Below are 21,288 nucleotides of genomic sequence, written 5' to 3'. Positions count from 1 at the left end.
TTCTGTCTTCACCAATAGCCATTAACTCTGGCTTTGCTGAAAGGAAAGATCTGAAACAAGAGGAAGAAATTAGGTTTCTCTGTCTAAAATCCAGTAAGGGTCTCTTTGCTCAGCTCCCTGATCCTACATCCAGATGAGGTGTTCCTGAGAAGTCATTTATTACTCAGCGTTTGATGTTTCTTTTGACTGAAAATTGTCTTGAGAATGAAACTCCTCAGACTGCAAGTCTAAGGAGAAAAAACACACCAAAGGATAAACCCTGTGATTTTAGGCCCTCTGTGACCTTTTGTCTGATGCCGCAATTTTTCTTTTTTGGCAGGTTTCTCGACATTTTTCATCCATCCTACACTTTGTTTTCTGAAGTGTACTAGTTCTAGCACGGTTACAGTCTTTTACTGTTCATTTAAACAATGTTAATGTTTCTGCTGCTTTGCTGCAGAATGAGGTAATAAATGTTCATCTAGACTTTGTGCTTCTATACAGTTCTTGTTCCTGTGAAGTTTACTTTTAGATGAATTCTTGGAATTAAAGCTTAATTTATGCTTCTGAATTGAATCTGCGTTGTACCTACAGCATGGCCTCTGTAGCCTGATGGCACCTCCCCACAGTGACGCAGACCGCAGTGACTATGGTTGATCTGCCTGGTAGAGACATTTTACGGCTTCTCTGGTGGTTAGCGGCAGTGCTTATACCAAGGATCGTGACCTTTAGGTTCCCCAGTACACAAACTTCACTCTTCGACCATACAGTCTCACCTCACCTGACCAGCTGGATGCTGCTTCTGCTGCCGGAGTGTCTCTGAGCTAGAGCGAGTGAAACTGTCAGATGTCCAAAGGGCGGTCTGCCCATCCACGAGCAGCCCAGTGGCGAACACAAACACTCTGCCTGCCCACTTTCCCTGGCTGAGAGACACGGCTGCGAGCCGAAGAGGTCGGTATGTTTACCAGAGAAAGTAAACTGCTGGCAATCCGCTCACCACCTGCGCATGTATAAATGCTTTCTATGCTACAGGTCACTTGCTTAAGTCACATTGCAGGCTCTGTGTTGAACCTTCATGCAAACACAAAGCAGCCTTGACTGGGAGGAGATTCTTGGGCAGAGCCAAAAGAAATTGATCTCTAAGCCTGGAAGAAGCACAATGATTTCCCCAGTAGCAGCAGGTGGAAAGGAGGTTGACATTTGAGCTATTCTCAAACTCTAACAGTGAACCACCTTCATTACCCATAATGCAACTTAGACACTGAATGACATCACTGAAAGGGATTTGTCAGGTTATATGCAGCTTCCTCTGGAGCCACAAATGGCTTCATACTACTTTTTCATATATGCAGTAGAACTCCCCAAGACCTGTAAACACACTTTAATGTGTAAAATTTGTGGAGCCTCCCTTCAAATACTTATTCGTGGGTAACCCTGTTTACATTCCTAAGTCTCTTCTTTTCCTTAACCCTTATGTGACCCTTCTGCCACTGCCCTCATCACCACACGACACTTCCTTTCACCTTAGAACTCCAAACCAGGGCCTCGCCTTGGCAGCATCCTGCATTTCACTGAAAAATGCTGCTTCTCTCCCCAATTACCATCTTTCCCTGTACGCCTCCGTTATCCTGTCCCCACTTTTGAGATGCTAGCAACCGTTTGCTTTCCCCCAGTAATGTTGTTTTGAGTGGCGGCTTGTACCGCGGCTCCTGTGAAGTCTCCCTCGCGACAGGCAGGTGCAGCGTGGCTTCTGATCTTCCAGGTGGCTCTCGCCGTGATACTTTCCCTCACCCCTGTTCCATCTCCTCACATCTTACAACTCCTCTTTTTCATATATTTTTAACCGCACCCCCCCCCCCCCCCCGCCACACGTATTCCTCGTAACTACAGTTGAAAGACAGACTTCTCTGACGCACAGCCCTTGATCCCTTTGCCCTTTCTGTGTGTCACAGGCGAATTAAGGGGGCCAAAGTGAGCAGAGGGATGGTGCTCTGTGCGACAGGCGGCTGTGGTGGAGGTGACGATAAGGACAGCACAGCTGATATCAGTTTACCGCGCTAATGAGGCATGAAGGAGCCCCGCACAACTCAGGATTTTCCCCCTCATTCCCTCCATCCGTATCACTCCTTTAAAACGCTCTTATTTTCCATCGAAACCTAATCTGTATCCCTGCAGCATCGAGGGCGCGACGCCTGCGGAGGTAGCACTCACTTTAAAGCTCACTCATTTGCCAAAGCCGGTGATGCAAGTTATGCAAACTTGTTGTAAAAGTGGAGGAGAAAGTTGCGCTGGGAGGAGGTTGTGACTTTGTGTTTTGCGAGGGGTCAGGTGTTTACTTCACGATAACACGTTATCTCCACTCGCTCGCTGAGTGCTCGTGTGATGATAATACTGTAGAATGTTTTTTGTGCTCCTTTTATTGGCTGATTCCTCTCTTTATCTGCTCCATAATCATTCCCTACACACTGACATCATTACCGAGATGGATTTTCTGGGTGAGGGAGTTAGGCTACAGAGAGAGAGAGAGAGAGAGAGAGAGAGAAGGGAAAGGGGGGGGAGAAAGAAAGCCTCTTCTCCATCTTTTCATTAATCACAAATCAGTATATTTCCCTCTGGAGACCAGACCACTCAGTGGGAAGGAGAATAGGCTCTTTCTCCCCTCTTTTTATCTCCCTTCTGTTCGATACATTCCCCTCCCTTCCTCGTCTTCCCGGGATTTCTCCAGGCTCTAAATGCCAAACCAATAAACCACGAAACAAAATTCCCCGTCCTCCCTCTCCCGCGCCTTCTCAAACAGACTGCATGTTCAGTATTTTAATAAAAATCACAGCTTAGATGGTCACATCCGAGAGAGCAGACGCACGCGCCCGAACGCACGCGGACACGTACACAACAACGCGCGCATGCTGTCTAATATATTTCCAGAGTCGGTTCAGTGTAACCTACTGCTCCACGCCTCAGCAGCCACTGTGACTATTAGTGGGATCTCACAGGGCTGAATAAGCAGTGGGATTGTTCAAGTTGAATAACAACACGGCGAACTTCTCAGAAATACGGCTCTCCGAGCAGAAATCACAGCAGCGGAGTGGGGGAGGGCTGTCAGTTTGACGAGAAGCGGGGATGATGCAGCGGTGTACACAATCAAAGAAAGAAATACGTTGCGAAGGGAAGAGTAAAACAATAATGTGGGTTACTCCAACTCACAGATCCGGGGAGAGCAGTTAATGCTCCACTTCCTGTTTTCCCCGCCTGTGCACACAGAGGAACCCGTCCTTTCATGAGCACATATATATGACCTTGATGTGCAACATAAACAGCGCTCTATCATGCTCAACAGTGCGATGCACAGGGAGACAATGAGTGAGTGGGATTCTACTGGTGGCACAGTTGAGACTGCTATCTTATCTTGGATATCTCCGCAGCATCAACTGCGGCCTGCAAGCTATTGGTGTCACACACACAAGCAGCCACACTAACCTCATTTTGTCATTCTTTAACTGCCACAGGAATAGTGTGGCAAAAAATAACAAAACTTTGCAGATATTTTTGGTTCACATGTAAAAAAAGAGTGCAGGGTGATAAGCGTTCTGGATGTGTGTGTGTGTGTGTGTGTGTGTGTGTGTGTGTGTGTGTGTGTGTGTGTGTGTGTGAGTGAGCGATTCGTGCGTGTCGATGTTTTGGTGTGCCACCTTGAGTCCCAGCAGAAGCGAGGCAGCGAGGGCAGAGAGGAGAGAGGATAATGATCCCGCTGATAATGGAGGGGTGGAATCTGGTAAATGAGGCTGGATATGCACAGTGCTGCAGGCTGTTCCTTTGCACCCTGTGTCTCACACACACACACATGCACACACACACGCCCACACAACTAACGGCTCGAGAGGTGTGCGGTGTGTGCAAAACCTCGTCACACACAAATCAGTGGCAGAGCAGCTTCCCGGAGCTCCTCGCCTCCCATGAGCCCGGGTGAGTGTGTGTGACCCTGGCACTGGTGTCGCGGAGGCAGCGCTCGTTTCACAGAAACAAGAAGCACTTTTATATCCGTCTCTACTCATGTGAGGTTTTTAAACACTATTTTAATGGCAGCACAAATGTGCCTGCAGAGTCAATGAGCTACAGCCACGCTTTGGTTGTTATTGTTGAGCCAGCTCGCGCCTGACATGATGAATATGTTGTTTTGGTCCAAAAGTTTGAACTTTTGCTTTTGAACAAAAATGGCAAATGACGAATTAAAACAAAAAAGTATATGGTGTCGATTACATACAACTCTATTATTGCAGTTGCAGGAGTATGCCTGTGTTATCACTTGATTAAAACCCATCCTGTGTGCAAATTTTCATTTAAAATCCATTCATAACATTTAGTTGGCAAACGTCAGGCTGCTGATGAGCATCAGTGGCCCGGTGTCTCCCGCACTGTTGGCACTAGTTGGCCCTCGTGCGGCTTTTCAGCCGACAGAGCAAACTGAATCGGTGGCAGAACCCGTCGCTTAGAGGAATCACTCTGACAATCTGGCTGTCCGACTAAGCGAATCACTGCAGGAGAAGAGACAAGGAGAAGAAAGAGCAAGCCCCTCAGGCCAGTCGTCCATGCGATGAACTCAATTAAATTGTAAGCAGGCTTTTCCACCAATAAATATATAAATATATATATATAAATATATATATATATATATAAATATATATATATATATATATATATATATATATATATATATATATATATATATATATATATATATATATATATATATATATATATATTTATATATATGTGTAGCTCCTACTCTAAATAAAGTACATCCATTCAATATGATGTTTTATCAAACAGCTGAGAAAAAATAATTACATGAACTAAAATTAATTTATTTATGTTTACCTGACTTAAACCAGTATAATTAAGAAATGAAATAATAAGGTACATTATTCTTCACACATAAGACAAAACCGGGAGAGGATGTGAGACATTCCGCAAAAGCAAAATTCCCTTTATTTGCTTTGTCAAGAGTGGTACAGCTTTGTTTTCATGAATTTACCCCATCAGTCTAGTTTGTCCTTATTTTTTACCGCTTATTTATACTCGATTAGAAGCAGCTATAATTGTGACTGGTGTCAAAAAATGCCGCTTTATCATGATAACAGTGTATCTGCTGTTCTGAGTGCTACGGTTTCCCCTTTTTTTAAGACAAATACTGACTACTGCCACCTAGTGGTTTGGAGGGCAATTTCCTCTCACACAGGCGCAGAATGTGCGAGCAAGATGGCCGTCGGCTGTAGTCTTTACCGTGTGGTCAAGTGCAGCCTTTGTAACTAAGAAGAGTTTCCATATGTTGCACATTTGTGTTAACTAGCCACCACAAGTGATGCAAACTAACTAATTCAAATAATAAAAGATGAAATAAAAATAAGTTTCACGGTCTTGGTTTAATGGTCTGTGTTCCTCCTCTTCGTCCCTCTATGATGAAGTCTAAAGTGTAGTTCAGGCTTATCAGCTTTCAGGAGCAAATTGTGTCCCGTATCCATCAGCTGAATGATCCACTTGTAGATCTTATAGAAAATCCTACATTGATACCGTCTGAAGAACAAAGGTCGACGCTTTGCAGCACACGGCTGATCTGGCTTTGATTACCCCTTGCAAAAGCCCCAATCAATAGATTCCAGAGCTAAGATGATCCGTAATTGTGTCAGTCTGCCGCTCTTCATATCACCACTGTCCCCCAATCAGACATTAATGATCAATTATGGGCGGTGTTGCCGGGGCGAGCAGAGATCAATGAGATAAATGGGGTGGTGGTTGTGGGAAGGAGAGACAGGGAGACAGAGAATAAGATCAGAAACAGAGCGATGCTGCTCTGATGCTAACATACAGCACAGCCCGACGTGCAGCACGACGGTTTCTCAAAGTTCGGCATTGCTATGATAAAATGTTCCGAGATCACAGGGTAATAATGGCATGATTAGACTTATCAAGGGTGGCACATTCCTCTCCGCCTGAAACTGTGAAGCATTTTGTCCCTTAAGGATGAAAAGTGCTATATAAATGCACTCCATTTACCATCATTAACTACTCAAAGAACAAGTGAACAAAGCAGCTCAGGGCTCCGGCGAGTGAGTAAAATGAGTATGTCATATATTTGCATTTTCCCTACCAAACACAGATTTCCATTTGCATTCATTATTTAAGTGATGTCTGTTTTTTTTTTGGGGGGGGGGGTGACGCACACTGAAAAACAAAAATATCAAAAACTCCTTACAAGGAAATATATTTAAATCAACCAACAACAATAAGTGGTCTCTCTTTTATACTGGTGACTTGCTGTGAGACCACACGATGTGTAATTTCTAAGACACGTTGCATGTTGTATCGTCGGTGCGGCCGGGCACTGGATTCATCGCTCCCGTCATTGTCTCTGGCTACCGTCTCCTTTCTGCACATTCTGCGAAAATAAATTTGTTCACATGCCATCTCAGTAGAGCAGGTTGAAACTGAGACAGAAATAAAACCAAAAAATAAATAAATAAATAAATAAAAACAAGGGAAATATGGAATTTTATACATAGAAGGCAGGCTTGGAAAAACCCAGCAGCTTGTTCACGAGTCTGACGTAATGGAAACACTTTAATATTTAATTGAAGTGTCGTGAAATTAAAAGGCTCAAGGAGAAGAGGCAGAGGACGGAAAATATGGAGGCACAGGGAGAGAGAGAGAGAGACAGCGAGAGAGAGAGAGATGAACCGCTGAAAAATGAAACAGCAGCTCACCTCTCGTTTAATCACAAATATGTTGATAATGGGTTATTATCTTTGACGGAGGAGGCCCTCGACTCGCATTATCAGAGGAGGTGTTTGCTGACTGCGAGTGTCCTCTACACAACAACATCAAGGGTCCCTGCGCTTCCAGCAATTTGGAAGCGGGCGCTCTGAATCTGCACGCGTCATGCTTTTAAATCCAGCTTGATACCGTATTGACGTCCAGGAATACGCTGTAGACAAAAGATCTTGGATCCATTTTTGACCCAGGGTGGTGCTGGACCTGGACTACACCCTGCTATCAAGGCCAGTCTGCCCCAGAGAAGCAGAACAGTGACCCCCTGTGGATTCTCCCAGATAATACAAATGCAACATGACGTCACCCTGAGCTGAAAACAACTTCTCCATACTTTCTAATCAGCCTCGTTTGTATTTGATGCAAAGTTTGTCACTCATAAATGTACATTTGCAGGTTTTCAAGCAAGACATGGGGCTACAACTTCAGCAAAGACCAAAAGAGTGAAGACTGTGAAACTGTGCTTTCAGTGAATGTTGTTAATTAAGTTACTTTATATATTCACTTGATATCTGGCAAGTTTTTAAATATGAGTGTTATTGTCATGATTTTACTTGTTTATTCTTTATTTGCTTGATTCTGCACCGTGCAAAAATGTATTTCCCTTTCACTGTGATCTCTGAGGATTATTTGTCAGCCCTAATGCCAGGATATGATGTTGGCAGTTCACGTTTCTGTACAGCCACAAAAACCTCCAAGGTTGAAATTTGTTGGAAAAGTTCGCATATCACAATTTTTAGTTATTACAAGCCAACACGGCTGGCAAACAGCTGACTGCAGTGTTTGTAAGGACAGCTGGGGATGTTTGCATCTTTTTTTTTTTCTGGTGACCGAAACCAGCTGTTTTTCCACATCCAGTCAAAACATCTGCATTCGTGAACATAGCAACCAAAACAAAGACTATTTTACGCCAAACCATGATTTTTTTTTCTAAACCTAACCAGAAAAGAAGCACAGCTAACATTTGTTCTGGCGACTGGGATGTTAACTGTGTCGCTGCTTTCTAGGATAAATGAAATCGCGAAGGAAAAAAACGAACACAACTGTCCTACAAACATATGGCACACACAGTCGTAGCAGAATCTAATGCATATAAACACAGTTTTTAGAACTGACACACTTTCATCCGGCTTTTCTAGAACATGCTCCGGGCTTTGACTAATTAAGACTCGCTGTGCATTTAGGTCCAGCCCCCATTCTCTCCATCACATCCACACACATCACGTCCAGCATGTCACAGGGACATAATGCGTATTACACACCTCAGAGAGGGTTTGACACAACGTGTCCCAGGTGTGAAAGGGCCCATGTTGGACTTGACATGCCGCTGGCAGGTGATTAGCAGCGAGTCAGGCCTTGCTGCCCCCCATCAGATATTACAGCACAGAAGGCTCCTTCTCTCTAATACATAATTATAGAAGTCATATGAACGTCCTTCACATGTCTGGAGGGCGTTAAAGCATTTACAGAGAAACCAAGAGCGCACAGAGAGAAAAGAACAACGTTGTTCTGTGGGTTTGTTTGGTTGGTTGCGGTCACGAGAGGATGTAAATTCAGTAGCTGCTACTTTACAGGCGGACTCTCCTCCACACAAGGTGGTGATGGAGCGGTGAGAGGTCACTAATGATTCTGTCAATCAATACCTCGGCTGCTGTGTCACAGCGGTCTCCTCGCAACCTGCCAGGCTTGTCACTCATACCCGGCCCACCTCAGACCCTGCAGAGACCCAGCACACCCACGCCCGCACCGCTGCCGTACAGTACATCTTATCTAGGTGGGAGATTATGACAAGAGGGATCATGTCAAATTAAATCTGCGGCCTACAGGTCCAGCATCACTCCCTCCCGAGAAATGAGAAAGAGTAAAAAGCCATGTGTAGGCTGCCTCTTCAATCAATTTGCACCTAATGAATGAAGAGGAATGATTAAACACGTGAATTGCCTCCATGAGGCTCCAATAAAGCTAAACTAATTCTTGGGAATCCTTAAATCGGCTGACCTAGGCCTTTTCTCTTTTTTTTTTTTTGCATTGTCGTCGGTATTACAGTAACAGGATTGCGAGAGCGTTGGCTCCAGATACACCCATCCTTCAGTGACGAGGAGACTACTGGTGGGGGTTAGCATTAATTTCCAAAGCCTTATGTTGCATTTGCATAATTACCATAAATCATCACAGGGATGTTCTGGTCCGCAGTGGAAGGAGAAGCCGGAGAGTCTGGTGGGATAATGTGCATTAGGCCACTGACTCGACGGCAGACGTGGTGATGATGAAGAATAATTTTTGTGGGTTCTTGTAACAACGTTAAGCGAACGGAAACTGCAGGACTGCAGATCGCTGCGCTGTATATGTATTTTTAATATAATACATCATGTCTCAGAGGGGGTGCTTTGACTTCATTTTTAAAACTCCTGCAATGATAATAATCCGCTGCTGATTCATGTGGATGTTTACTTCGCTGTAGAACATTAGATTTACTTTTCTTTTTTTCTCTCCCAGCATTACCTGACTCGACTGTAGACAAACTGTTCTAATACACATTGAAAAAAGCTCAAGTATATCAAACACAAAGTGACATTAAAGCACTTTCCCTTCCCCGCCTTCGCCTAACCTATCGCTGAATGGTGCCTCCACGATGAAGTGCATGTACAGTAAATACAACAGAATGAGGGCACGCTGCGCCCGAGGGGGGAGTCATTCATACAATAACAAATGCCCGGGCCTCAGCGTAATAACCATTCTTCTCGGGGTTACACTATAAGTGACCTTTCCATCTATAGTAATGAGAGGTTGGCCTGTACAGTGAATAGAATGAAAATGACTGCGAGGATTAAGATGATGCGAGCTCACTGACAGGGCAACATTTTGCACCCTACAGTGGATTAGACGGGTGAAAGTGAACGTGACGGGTTAAACGCTTTGACACCGCTGGCTCAGTAATCTGCTGAAGTTCTACCGCTTTGTGTGGTGATGAATTAGAGTCGGGCACGGCGAAGTCACCGGGTTACTTCAGGACAGCTCAGAGCACACCTAGAAGCCAACCTAGAAGCTGAATAGGCGGTGCAACGCCGCTGAACGCCGCTTATCTCGGAGGGTTAAACTATTGCTCTATGCACCTGAGCAGACATGCAGGAACGCCACAAAAATACAAAAAAAAAAGAAAAAAAAAATTCCCCCAAACTTTACCTAACCTAGTTTATCTCTCCTACCAGGCTTCCATAGCTGCTGCAGCTGCATGACCTGATAAAGCCAAGAGAACAGTAGGTGGGTGAGCGATAAAGAGACAAACACTGAAACAGAAGGAGAGAAAGACAGAGAGAGAGGAGAAAAAAAAGAGAGGGAGGGACATTAAATATGAAAAGGCAAAGGCAAAAATAAACTATGACACGACAGGGGGGAGGGAGGGAGGGAGGAGGGGGAAGTTAAGAGAGCGTTGATGGAGGGGGCAGAGAGACGGAGAAACATGACAGCTGGCAGACCGGGGAGGGCGGCGCCGCTCCACTCTGCTCTGCTCGGGCCCAGTCTCACTGCACCTTAGCAGGCCAGATGGACCGACCTGCCCCTGTGTGCCCTTCACCAGCCAGCAAACAGGCACACACACACACACACACACACACACACACACACACACACACACACACACACACACACACACACACACACACACACACACACACCTATGGTTCGTAAGTAAACAAAGTAAATACACAGTTTGTACCTTCATCATACCCTTGTTGATCTGACATGGCACTAAACAAAGTTTTAAACAAATTTTAAGCACTAAGGTAGAATATTTGGATGATTAAAAGGCCCAGTCATTCCTTGTGGCAGGGGTGCACTGAAGTTTTTTTCCCCTGGAGGCACCAAAGCCGAAAAACTGCCACGTGTCTAAAGCAAACACTTATTGTAAAGTATTGTGTTGTGAAGGTGAGAAATCACAAGGTTCCCAGGTTCCTTTAACTGACTGCCCTCCTGCGCAAAGTGCCACTCTGCCTGCTGTGAAAAATAATTAGATTACAGGTTATGAAAAAAAAATAATGATAAGGGGATTCTACAGATTTAAAGAACACTTTCCATTACAAAGAATAAAAGGGCAAAAACAATGATTTGTTGTAATTAAAAAAAAAAAAAACTCACTAGGGACCAACTTTGAAATGCAGATGGCACTTTGGGCAATACTGCTTTATGTTAATTGAATGCCAGAATAAAACTCCAAAAAAAAAAAGCAGAAATATCCATTTTTGTGCCCTTGTTCAAATATTCAAAAACAACACATCAGACAACAAATGCCTTGGGATGTTACTTTCCACATCTTGAGGTTGTTGCTGTCACTAAAAAACGTCAACATGTGTGTTTGCCACATTTCCCCCAGAAGAGCAAAAACCCCCACAGTGATACAGGATCTCCCTCTAGTGTCAAAGCTCTGCTACTACATCATCGATCACAGTTCAGCACCACAGACACGGACAGCTCCCGCACCCCAAAATCCACCAGAAAAACTTGAACTCGGAAATCCAATACACCTCAAAGTTTTAAGGAATTAACAGAACAAACATCTTCACAGGTTTAAATCTTCTCCGGGTGTTTGTTTTCACCCTCATTTCTCGAGTAATTTAGTGGCAATCCCGCAAGAAAAACATTCAGCCGGTCCCCAAACAGTATTGATTGATGTCCGGTTATAAAAACACATCTATCATCTAGACAGTCCGAAATTAAAGCTGTAGTGGCCTGTGTGTCCACGCTCTGGTGTCTGCGTGTGCTCCCTCTCCCCCTCGTGTGTGTGTGTGTGTGTGGGTGGGTGTGTGAGTGTATGTAGGTGGTCGAGCTGCCGTGTGCTGTGTGTTGATGCGGTATAGTATTATGAAACAATAAAATTCAGACAGCTGATTCATATCTGGGCATAAAAGCCAGAGTTTTGTTAGGTTCCTGTTTAATGAAAGCTATAATTTCTGCCTCCATCTGCGGTGTTGCTATGGAGCGGAGGGATCGATCATAAAGAGAGATATCCAGGGCCGCTCTATTTCCGCCGGATCGCCCTGACGGAGAGTTTAAGAGCTAAGTTGAAAGTGTGAAAGATCATTTACACGGCGAAGAGTCGCATATCAAACGGCATCTCAGTCGTGCGCTGACGTGGGCACGCACACAGGCGCGCTCGCCCTCATGCAGTAAGGTTTTGTCAAAGACTGATGTCACGGGCACAAAGGTTACAAATGCAATCACTTAGAGACAGAGGCGTACGCGGGTGTGCATGCATCCATGAAAGTATGGACTATTGAGAATAGTGTCGTTGGGTCGACGGACACCACACTGACAGAAATTGAGACACAGTGCAGCTGCCACATCAAGCAAATGCACGACCTTAAGGAAAAGAGGCACAGAGAGAGAAAGTGTATGACGTCAGACAGTTAAGACGAAACAGCAGGTATCATGTGGACCGATCGACTGGGTTAACATCAGCAAAAGAAAAAAAAAATAAAGGAATCCTGAGCTCATACGAGAGGAGAAGCTGAGTTTCCCACAGAGGAGAGCAGATCTCCAGCATCAGCACATTCAACCAGTGAAACCAACATCTGTTTTTCCTCTATCTTGACCTCGGGGAGCTAATGCACACACAGACACACACACACACACACACACACACACACACACACACACACACACTTTCTCTCAGTGATGATCATCTGCTTTTGTCAGAAGGTCTCAGACACCGAGCTAAGCATTTCCCAGCCATCCCAGAGGACCCCAAACACCCCCCTGATGTTTACTGCGTGCGCTCCATAACCTCCTCGGCCTCACCGTCAGCTACTCACATCACGCCTTACCGTAAAGCTTCCGGAGAGAGTGCACATTTATTCCAGTCGCTCACCACTCTGGATTCTCTTCGCTCCTGACCCCCCCTTTTTATCCACAAGAATCGAAATCAAACAGTCTTCCTCTGCGTATAAGCTTTTCTCTGTAGCAATTGAGTGGACAAGTACCACCTAAGTGTGCTCATACGCTCAGCTCTCCCAGCCGTCTCCGAGATTTAACCTGTGTGTTGACTTCGGGCTCAGAGATTAGCAGAGAAGTGTACACACGCTTGCTATTCAGCCAGTAGGCTGCGGTCGACGCCGGTATAGAATCATAATGACCAGAACAGACGCAGCGGAGAAAATCCTGGGGATTTTATTGTGGTCTGGTTAAATGAAGGGAAGATGTGCTGAATGAGAATAGCTGTTATCACTGATTTCAATTCTCAGTGTGCTGCTGCTCAGAGAGAGTGTGTGTGTGTATCAGACCAAATCCTTGTATATTTACTCTCTGCTGTGAGTCTGCATTCTGAAGAAATCCTCTGAGAGATGATGCCCTCTTCTGGACACGAGTGGCACTACACACATTGTCCCAGATTCACCACATGAAGCAGCATGAAACTACCAAACTTCAGCATCTTAACGTGTTTCATACTTACAACGCAAGCCTCAAAAACCCTAAAATATCCCTGCACGTGTCCTGTCTTGTCGACCGTCCGAGCAAAGACACACACCCTCCTCCTGAGACACTCATCAGTCACAGCGTTCCATCGCCTACCAATTTGTGACGGGGAACACGTCTGACTTACCGGGGTGCTGCCGTCCGACAGGGTCGTCATGCTGATCGACATGCTCATCTTGTCAGAGGAGGAGAGGGAGGGCGGGGAGGGGCTCCTCTTCTCCGCTTCCTGTCTCTGGAGGAAGTCGCGCCAGGCCCGCTGGATACTGCATGTAGAGACGACATGTAAGCACAAGGCTTCAGTTGTGAAGCATTCCTTAATTGCTTTCATGTTAACAAAAAGGACAACATTTTCTGCCACTAGGAGGCTCTCTAGCAAAACACAACAAAAAGATGCTGTCGGGAGCCAGACCTTTTCGGAGGAATAATCACCCGGATTGATTTACTTTGAACGCCGAGATTACTTTTTAACTCCGGGGATTAAAACTGCCAAGTGGAGCCGGAGGATAAATATCCTTTCTCCATGAACAGAGTGTAGCTCTGGTTAGTCTTTGCATTAACCATGAACTCTAGTCTAGATCAGATGATGCACTTCTCTCCTCTGTTACTTTGTCACTTTAATGCCCACTTCCTCCGCAGGATAAATGAGTGCTGACAAAGGTGACACATCACTTTGTGATCTTTTAGAGGTTACTGTGCCAAAAAAAGGAAGAAAATGAAATGGTTTGGTCAGAGGTTGGCCTGAATTCAAGATACACACACCCTCTGTGCATGCCTGACTGTTTGGGGCGAATAAACGTAAACAATCACAAATGATCCTGTGTAAAAGTCTCACGAGTGACGCAAGGTGATCCTAACTCTAACCCCAAACAATCTTAGATGAGGTGAATCTTTTAAAGTTTTGCCCATGTTATGTTAAGTCATGTTCATCCCTGAAGTTATAGCAACAGGTGACCGAATGAAAGAAGATCTTACATATTATATCTTTAAGGCAAAGTATATCAGTTCCTTTATAATTCAATTCAATTATGACCTCATAATGTTTCATTTGATTAACCTTTAAAAGAATAAAAGAGTATTTCATAAGTGAAAAGTGAAGACTGGAGCAAAGTCCCCATTAATTGAGAGGTATCTTATTCTTTACTCCCATCCTGATAATTATCCTGCAGTCGGATTCATCTTTCCTACTTCATGAGGGGATATTGAATCTACCAGTTCAGAGGAATTAGGTATCCAGAGAGCTGGATTTTTGTTTCATTAGAAAAACTTTATTAAAAGCAAAATTGGAGTCCTCAGTTGCTCCTCTTCAGCTGCAGATAGAAGATATACTCACATCAACACCTTGGTCTCATCGGGCGGCACGTTGATATTGATGTTGTTGTCGAGGTCCATGGTCAGATGATTACTGAGCCGGGAGAGAAGGGAAAGGGGTGTAGGGGACATTCAGAGGACACACACACACACACACACACACACACACACACACACGCACCCACACACGCAAGTAAGTCCAATCTGAGTCTGGGTTATCAGTAATTAAACAGCGATGGCTGGGTGACATCTGCAGGGAAATGGGCTTTCACAGGAACACAGGAAGAGCAGGCTGCTCATTCTGTCTGTGCGTTGTGTTTATTGTATGTGTGTGTGTGCATCTGTACGTGTGTGTGTGTGTGTGCGTAAACCCACCTCTGCAGCTGGAAACCTCCTTCATTAACATGCTTGAAGCCGCTCTGGAGGCTCTTCAGCTGCTCCTGAATATGAGAGACGGATAGAGAGACAAAGAGACAGAAATAAGAAAACATGACCACTCACACATGTGGCCTTGGTGCAGAGGCCTGTAAGAGGAGATCCCTACAGTCTGTGTGTGTGTGTGTGTGTGTGTGTGTGCGTGTATATGAATGAATGCTTGGCAGATGTGTGATCATTGTGCTGAGCTCAGGGACCCCCGCAGCAAGTGGTTTGGCAGCATTCTGGCTCAGTTAGATGTTTTTCCTGTGGAGTTACTGAAGTAAGCGTTGGAAGAAGTCAGCCAAAGTGCTGGCTCAGCGTTTTTTTTTAAAGGCATTTGGCCCAGAAGCGCTGAGAGGAAAGTCAAACACGGGGAGAGACGGGCGAGGCTGGGAGAAGATGCAGCGGGACATAATTCATGAACCGCGGCACAGTTGTTGCACAGATGCGGCGGACACGTCGGGAGATTACGGCGATGAAACTTTACACTTTTGCTAAAACGACTTCGCCTGCTGCTCTCCTCCCCCTCGGCTCCATCCTCCAGCTTTAATAGTGCTGTGTAATGAGGACAGGCCTGCCTCTACATAATTGAGCAGACTAATTCAATTACAAGGGAGCAACAAAGTTTAAGTGGAGCAGTTCCTCCTGATGAGCCAAGGGGGTCGCATCAGGGCACTAAGCAGCTACAGTGTTTTTGTTTGTGTGTGTGTGTGTGTGTGTGTGTGTGTTTACAGTGAAACCTGCAAAAATCCCCCCACCTTTATTTGACTTCTTGTTTGATTGCTCCATTACCGCATAATGAAGTATGCATGGAAGAATATATTACATCTATTAGATGGCAGATTGGCCTATAAAGTGAGTCACACTAAGAAATATATTGCGTCCATTAGATGAACGACCACACTAAGAATAATGGCTGCACTGCAGTGGCTGCTTGGCGTTTAGGTGTTTAATACTCAATATATAGCAATATATAAGCTTCCCCCTTAACAACTATGAAACGTACCCTTTAGAAGTGTAAATGAGCACATACATACCGTATGTATCTAACTCAAACACTGTCTCGCTGAATTTTGGCTGAGCGGGAAAGTCGCTGTCCGGAAAAAACAAAACAAAAAAAACCCCACCAGCGTCATGTCTGTTTTTCTCTTCTTTTAATAAAATGCTCTATCTTGTTTGGCTCTGTGTCCAATTCCACTGTGGCAGGCAGTGTTGTTTTCTCATTACTCTCCCTCCAAGACAGAACAAGCAGCTCATTAGACAGAATCAAGGACTTTGACTAGTGATCAATGAGCGCTTCAAGGTGCTGTTTTTCATCTCTTTTCTGTCTGTCTTCGCCTTCATTCTCACTTTCTCCCCCCGAAAGAAAAGAAAAAATTACATTACATCTTTACTGTAGATTCAGCACAGCCCGGACTCTTCCGCTTTTTCGAGAGTCAATGTCACCTCGGCCCTTTCCAAGAAAAATCCATCTTAATTCAATCCTGGATGGAAAGCTGTCTCTTTCCGGGTACAGTGCGGTCCATCACTCTCACACGTACGCACATCCAGTCAGACGCCTTTTTTTAAACAGCCTCCCCCCAAAAAAAGTGCCATTGGGGAATTTGGAGATAGGCAGGAGCAAGTCAGAGGAGGATGAAAAAGAGAGAGAACTGAAGAAAAGAAGAATGAACTTGAAAAGACACAAAAATAACTTCAAGTCAGGGAGATGCAGAACGAAGACTCAGGTAGTGAAAGAGACAACGAGTGAAAGAGTGTGTGTGTGTGTGTGTGTGTGTGTGTGTGTGTGTGTGTGTGTCGGTCTGTGTGATTGTTTGGTTCTTGGTAATGGAGTTGCTGCCGGACTGAATGAGACGATCATTTCAATTTCCCCTTGGAGTTACTGATGGCCCCTGCCACGGTGCCTCGCCAGGCAAACTATTAACCCACCTCAGGAACAAGCGCACACACAGACACTTCCAAGCAGGCACATGCACAGACACACACACACATACACACACACCAAGTAAACAAATTTGCACGGGGAAAAACATGTATAAGTGCTTTTAAAGGCTTCACACATTCACGCACACACGAGCACGACCTCACACACAGGAGCATCTCCATTTATAAACCGGCCCCTCTCTATTAACAGCTCGGCTAAAAGTATCATCCTCTCCCTGCTCAGCCTCTCATTCTGCGCTCCCTTCAAAACGGGCGACGCACCGACAAGTTAGATCAAACGGAGATGATGCTCGATCTTGATTGCAATGACACGGTGTGAAACAGCAACATTACAGTACATTTGAGCATAAAAAACAACATTTTGATAATAGCATTAACGCGTCTTGTACTTTGATCGCTAAGCCTGAATAATTGTCTGTTGACATTTGTGCTGCAATTAGGATTATCTTTGTAGATAAATAGAGAGGATTCCATTGATGACATTTCTGAAAAATATTTTGGTGCAACATCAAGAAGGGGATAATGTCAGACTCTAGTGAAATGAAAAATAATTCTGTTTGGGACAGATTTGGCCCACATGAGAGAATGTCACGACAGAAAACGTGCCCTTTTATCTTCCTTTAATGTATTTTAAAATACATACTTGTCACCTGACGCAAGTTGGATTTAAAGGTGCAATATGTAACAACTGGCCACCGCTTCCAATTGGCCACCACTTCATACAGCAAACAGATCGGGGGCAGCATATCGCCAGAGTGACCGCTCTCTCCTGTTTAGCTGGTTAGCTCAGTTAGCCATGCAGCTAGCAGTCCGGACTGGAAGCATGGAGTGGTATCACCCGAAAAGGACGGGCTGGGGCTAGCTGGTAAACATGCTGACTTCAGTAGGTACTGTATCTCTGCAACCTATTACACTGATGTCTGTGGCACAACGCCAGAATTCCCACTTCTTCGCATGCTCTCGTTAACTCTAGCAATATTCTTTACTTTTTAAACAAAACTTCTGACATATTGTACCTTTAAAGGGAAAATACATAAGAATTCTAGTTGTAAGCATTGAAAAAAATAACTAAGATTATGAACAAAATGTAAATAAGTAGCAATAGTGATTGAACTGTATGGTGTTGCAGAAGTTAGCTCGCTAACCTGATAGCCACGGCCCGTCCTGGTCCAAAGCGCCTGTGCATGCGTTGTAAACACAAACACTCCCTTGGTCCCCGAGCTCCAGCACTGAACTGCTAGCTGTTTGGCTAAGTGAGCTTACTAGCTAAGGGCAGCCATAGTTGTCAGCAGTTACTGGTTACTAAGTCGACATGCAATCCCTGTGGGTTACATATCGCACCCTTAAGACTTTATTCAACCTGGAATTTCATGAAAAGGCACTTTGAGGATAAAAACTTTACTGTACCTGCTTTTTTCCTGACTTTGCATCGCTTGTTTAAATTATTGATCAGGTTCGTGTGTGAGCTGTGTGTGCAGATACAGATATTGCCACACTGATATCCGGAGCACATTATTCACCACTTAAACGAAACCCTGACTTCAGCAGGACATTTACAACCATCTTAATACACAGGCATTGATCTCAAAATCTATACCTGTATACAGTTTACAATTATTTATGTATCAAAAACAAGAATCAAAAACACAAAGTTTGACCCTGTCTGAAAAGCCTCTCCTTCTGCAATCCACGGCTGAATCCTTCCATCCCGGCCTCGGTGGAAAACCCCATCCTGTGTCTGGAGTAGGAATGCCAAAAAAGTACCGGAACATAAACCAGAGGTTTGCATAATTTAGTGGCAGAGACGACGGAAAATCTATAGTCATTTTGGGCTTTGGCAGTGCCAAGCAGGCTTGTATTGATTGGTGTGTGCATGTGTGTGTGTGTGCGTGTGCAAATAAGTGTGTTGGTGAATTTATGGTGGAGTCAGGCAGAGTGGAGGGAGAAGGAGGCAGGGAGGAAGAGAGAGAGAGATGCTGATGGGGAAGAGACCTTGAACCTGCATGCACTATACAACAACAGAGGAAATAGAGCCACTGACAGCCCAATACAGACCACGAGCCCTCTGCTGTCACCCACCCCGCTTCTCTCACTTTCTATCTACACCTTTATCATCAATCTTTTTCCCTTAACGCCACTTTTCTGAGCACTAAATGGAAATGAAATAAGTGTGAGGCAATGAGAAGAGAACAGCAAAGACTTAAGAGAGATGGAAAAGGAGAAAATGATTATTTGATCACACGCTGGGAAATGTACTGAGCCCCGTGGACCGAGGTCTTCCTTGTTATCGGAGGGAAAGATGCAGTAGGTGCAGTGTTAGAGGGCGTGCAGGGTCGGGAAGATATACTACCAAAGCTCCCGACTTCTGCCTCCTGACTTCCACCTCAATTCACGTCATAAAACCGCTGCAGTCCAGGCTTGCTGGCGGATCGCTGGTGCAATTTTCTCGAAGCAATAATGCCGGAGCACAAAAGGGCCAGGAGAAGTGGCATTCCGGCTGAATTATATCAAAACACAAGTCTGCCTCTGCCCGGTTATAATTGAATTTAGCCCATGTTGCTTACACAGGCTTAAAAAGGCTTAACATAAACAGAAAAAGAGGCATTTTTGGGCCCGCCTTATTTATTATTCATATCAGGAGGAAATCAACAGTCTTGCAGTGTGCTGCACTGAGAGAAACCTACCGCTCAGTGTCGACCAAACCGAGAAGCTGACTGTTGATTTGTTTGTTGAGGTGTTGAAACCCGGCCACTTAAAGGAGCTCTGTGTCGTCTTGAAGAAAAAATTATCATTTTGGTTTTTTTTACATAAGTGAATAAACAAACTGTTCTCAAGAGGAAAATAAGGTGCAAAGAACACTGTTTGAAGCTAGAAAGGTGGCAGGGTCCGCCAAGTATAAACAAATGAAACATTATGAAACTGTGTTGTCTTTCAACGTCAGTTTGTTTATTCAGTCATGAAAACAAAGAGAGGTTGTTCATTTACTTTGTTTAGGCATAAAAATGTCGGTCATCTTCCTCTACTGATTAAAGTTTCATGCACCTTTGGAAACTTAAGAGGGCGGACTTCTTGTTAAATTTGAAAGAGGAGTGCTTGAAAGCATCCTGGCTGGAAACATCACACAGTGGCATGATCTGTGCACGGCTCAGGACAGCAAGGCTCCACAGCAGTTACTGACACCCATCTACAGAACATCAGTGATTTTGGTGAGGTGAGGTGCCTGAACACGACCTCAAGGATACTAAAACCACAGCCCCGGCCTGATCCCCTCGGAGGCTGGCTTTGTATATATATCGTATATCTATCGATATGCTGAACGCGGACTTAAAGAAACAGCCCGCTCTGCTTTTTATTTGCACTTCACGCCGCCTCACTTCTGATATGATACCAGGCTTTTTATACTGCTTATTGTTTTTTATATCTTACAGTGTTATTGTTTTTACTGCCTCATAGTTGCTTTTATCATTCGTTTTTTATTGTCGCACAGTTTGGTGTGTGGTGTCGCTCCTCTCTTATTGTCTTGTTAATACAATGCTTTAAAAGCTGGCTGCACATCACATTTTTCCATTAATGGGCCTATCAAGAAGGACTTAGCCCGAGACGACTCGAAAGAAGCAACAAAAACAACACGCTCCTCACAGCAGGATCAACTTGTGAGACCCATCTAGCTTGCGGAGAAAGGGGGGAAAGAAAATGGCCGTGTTATTGAGGACAGACAACACGGGAGACGGAGAAGGGCGGGGCCGAGTGATTGACGCTCCGAAAGGTTAGATACCTCAGCTGCGGGGGACAAAGGGCAGGAGGAAGATAAAGATACGGCACTTTGCGGAGAGGCTGATTCGGCTGAGAGTCGGTGAGGGAGTTGAAGAGGAAGAGAATATGAAAGTGGGCTCTTTGTTGGCGGCGGGGAAAAGGAAGGGATGCGGAGGTGAAAGAACAGGCCCGTGGGCTCGGAAGAAATTAAACTGGACCGGCGCCAGCCAGCCGAGCCGAGCCAGAGAAACAGAAAAAAAAGAGAGGAATGGCCTGCCTGGGAAACGGCCTTCATCTCTCCTGTACATGGGGTGTAAATCTGTCCTCCTGCACCTCCAACTGATGCCGACACACATACTAACACTCGCACACATGATTTAAATAGCTCTCCTGCTCCTCTAAATGCCCCCTTAACTCAACTCATGGGACAGAGTGACAGACGAAGAGACGAGACACACATCCTCAGAGCCTATCAAAACAGAAAGTCATAATCTGGTTCCCCTCATTGTTGCGCTATATGTTACAAACTCTGTTGCTCTCTAAGGTTGCTATCTTCTCCTTCAGCGCCTGCCACGTATCACGATGCATTCTCGCATT

General features: G+C 44.8%; 1 protein-coding gene across 2 annotated transcripts in view; it reads right to left on the bottom strand.

Moving 5' to 3' along the window:
- The window catches only part of schip1 (schwannomin interacting protein 1), a 233,451-nt gene that overhangs the window by 148,913 nt on the left and 63,250 nt on the right, over positions 1-21,288 (bottom strand). For both annotated transcript variants that reach the window (XM_037083804.1, XM_037083815.1), the window contains exons 6-8: positions 14,953-15,017; positions 14,600-14,671; positions 13,397-13,532 (exon numbers count right to left, since the gene is read on the bottom strand). In XM_037083804.1, coding sequence (XP_036939699.1) covers positions 13,397-13,532; positions 14,600-14,671; positions 14,953-15,017 — 273 coding nt within the window. The remainder of the gene's footprint in view (positions 1-13,396; positions 13,533-14,599; positions 14,672-14,952; positions 15,018-21,288) is intronic.

Source organism: Acanthopagrus latus, chromosome 2 (assembly GCF_904848185.1).
Source record: "Acanthopagrus latus isolate v.2019 chromosome 2, fAcaLat1.1, whole genome shotgun sequence".
NCBI lineage: Eukaryota > Metazoa > Chordata > Actinopteri > Spariformes > Sparidae > Acanthopagrus > Acanthopagrus latus.
The sequence above is the reverse complement of the archived record's forward strand: the minus strand, read 5'-3'. Positions and strand labels throughout refer to the sequence as shown.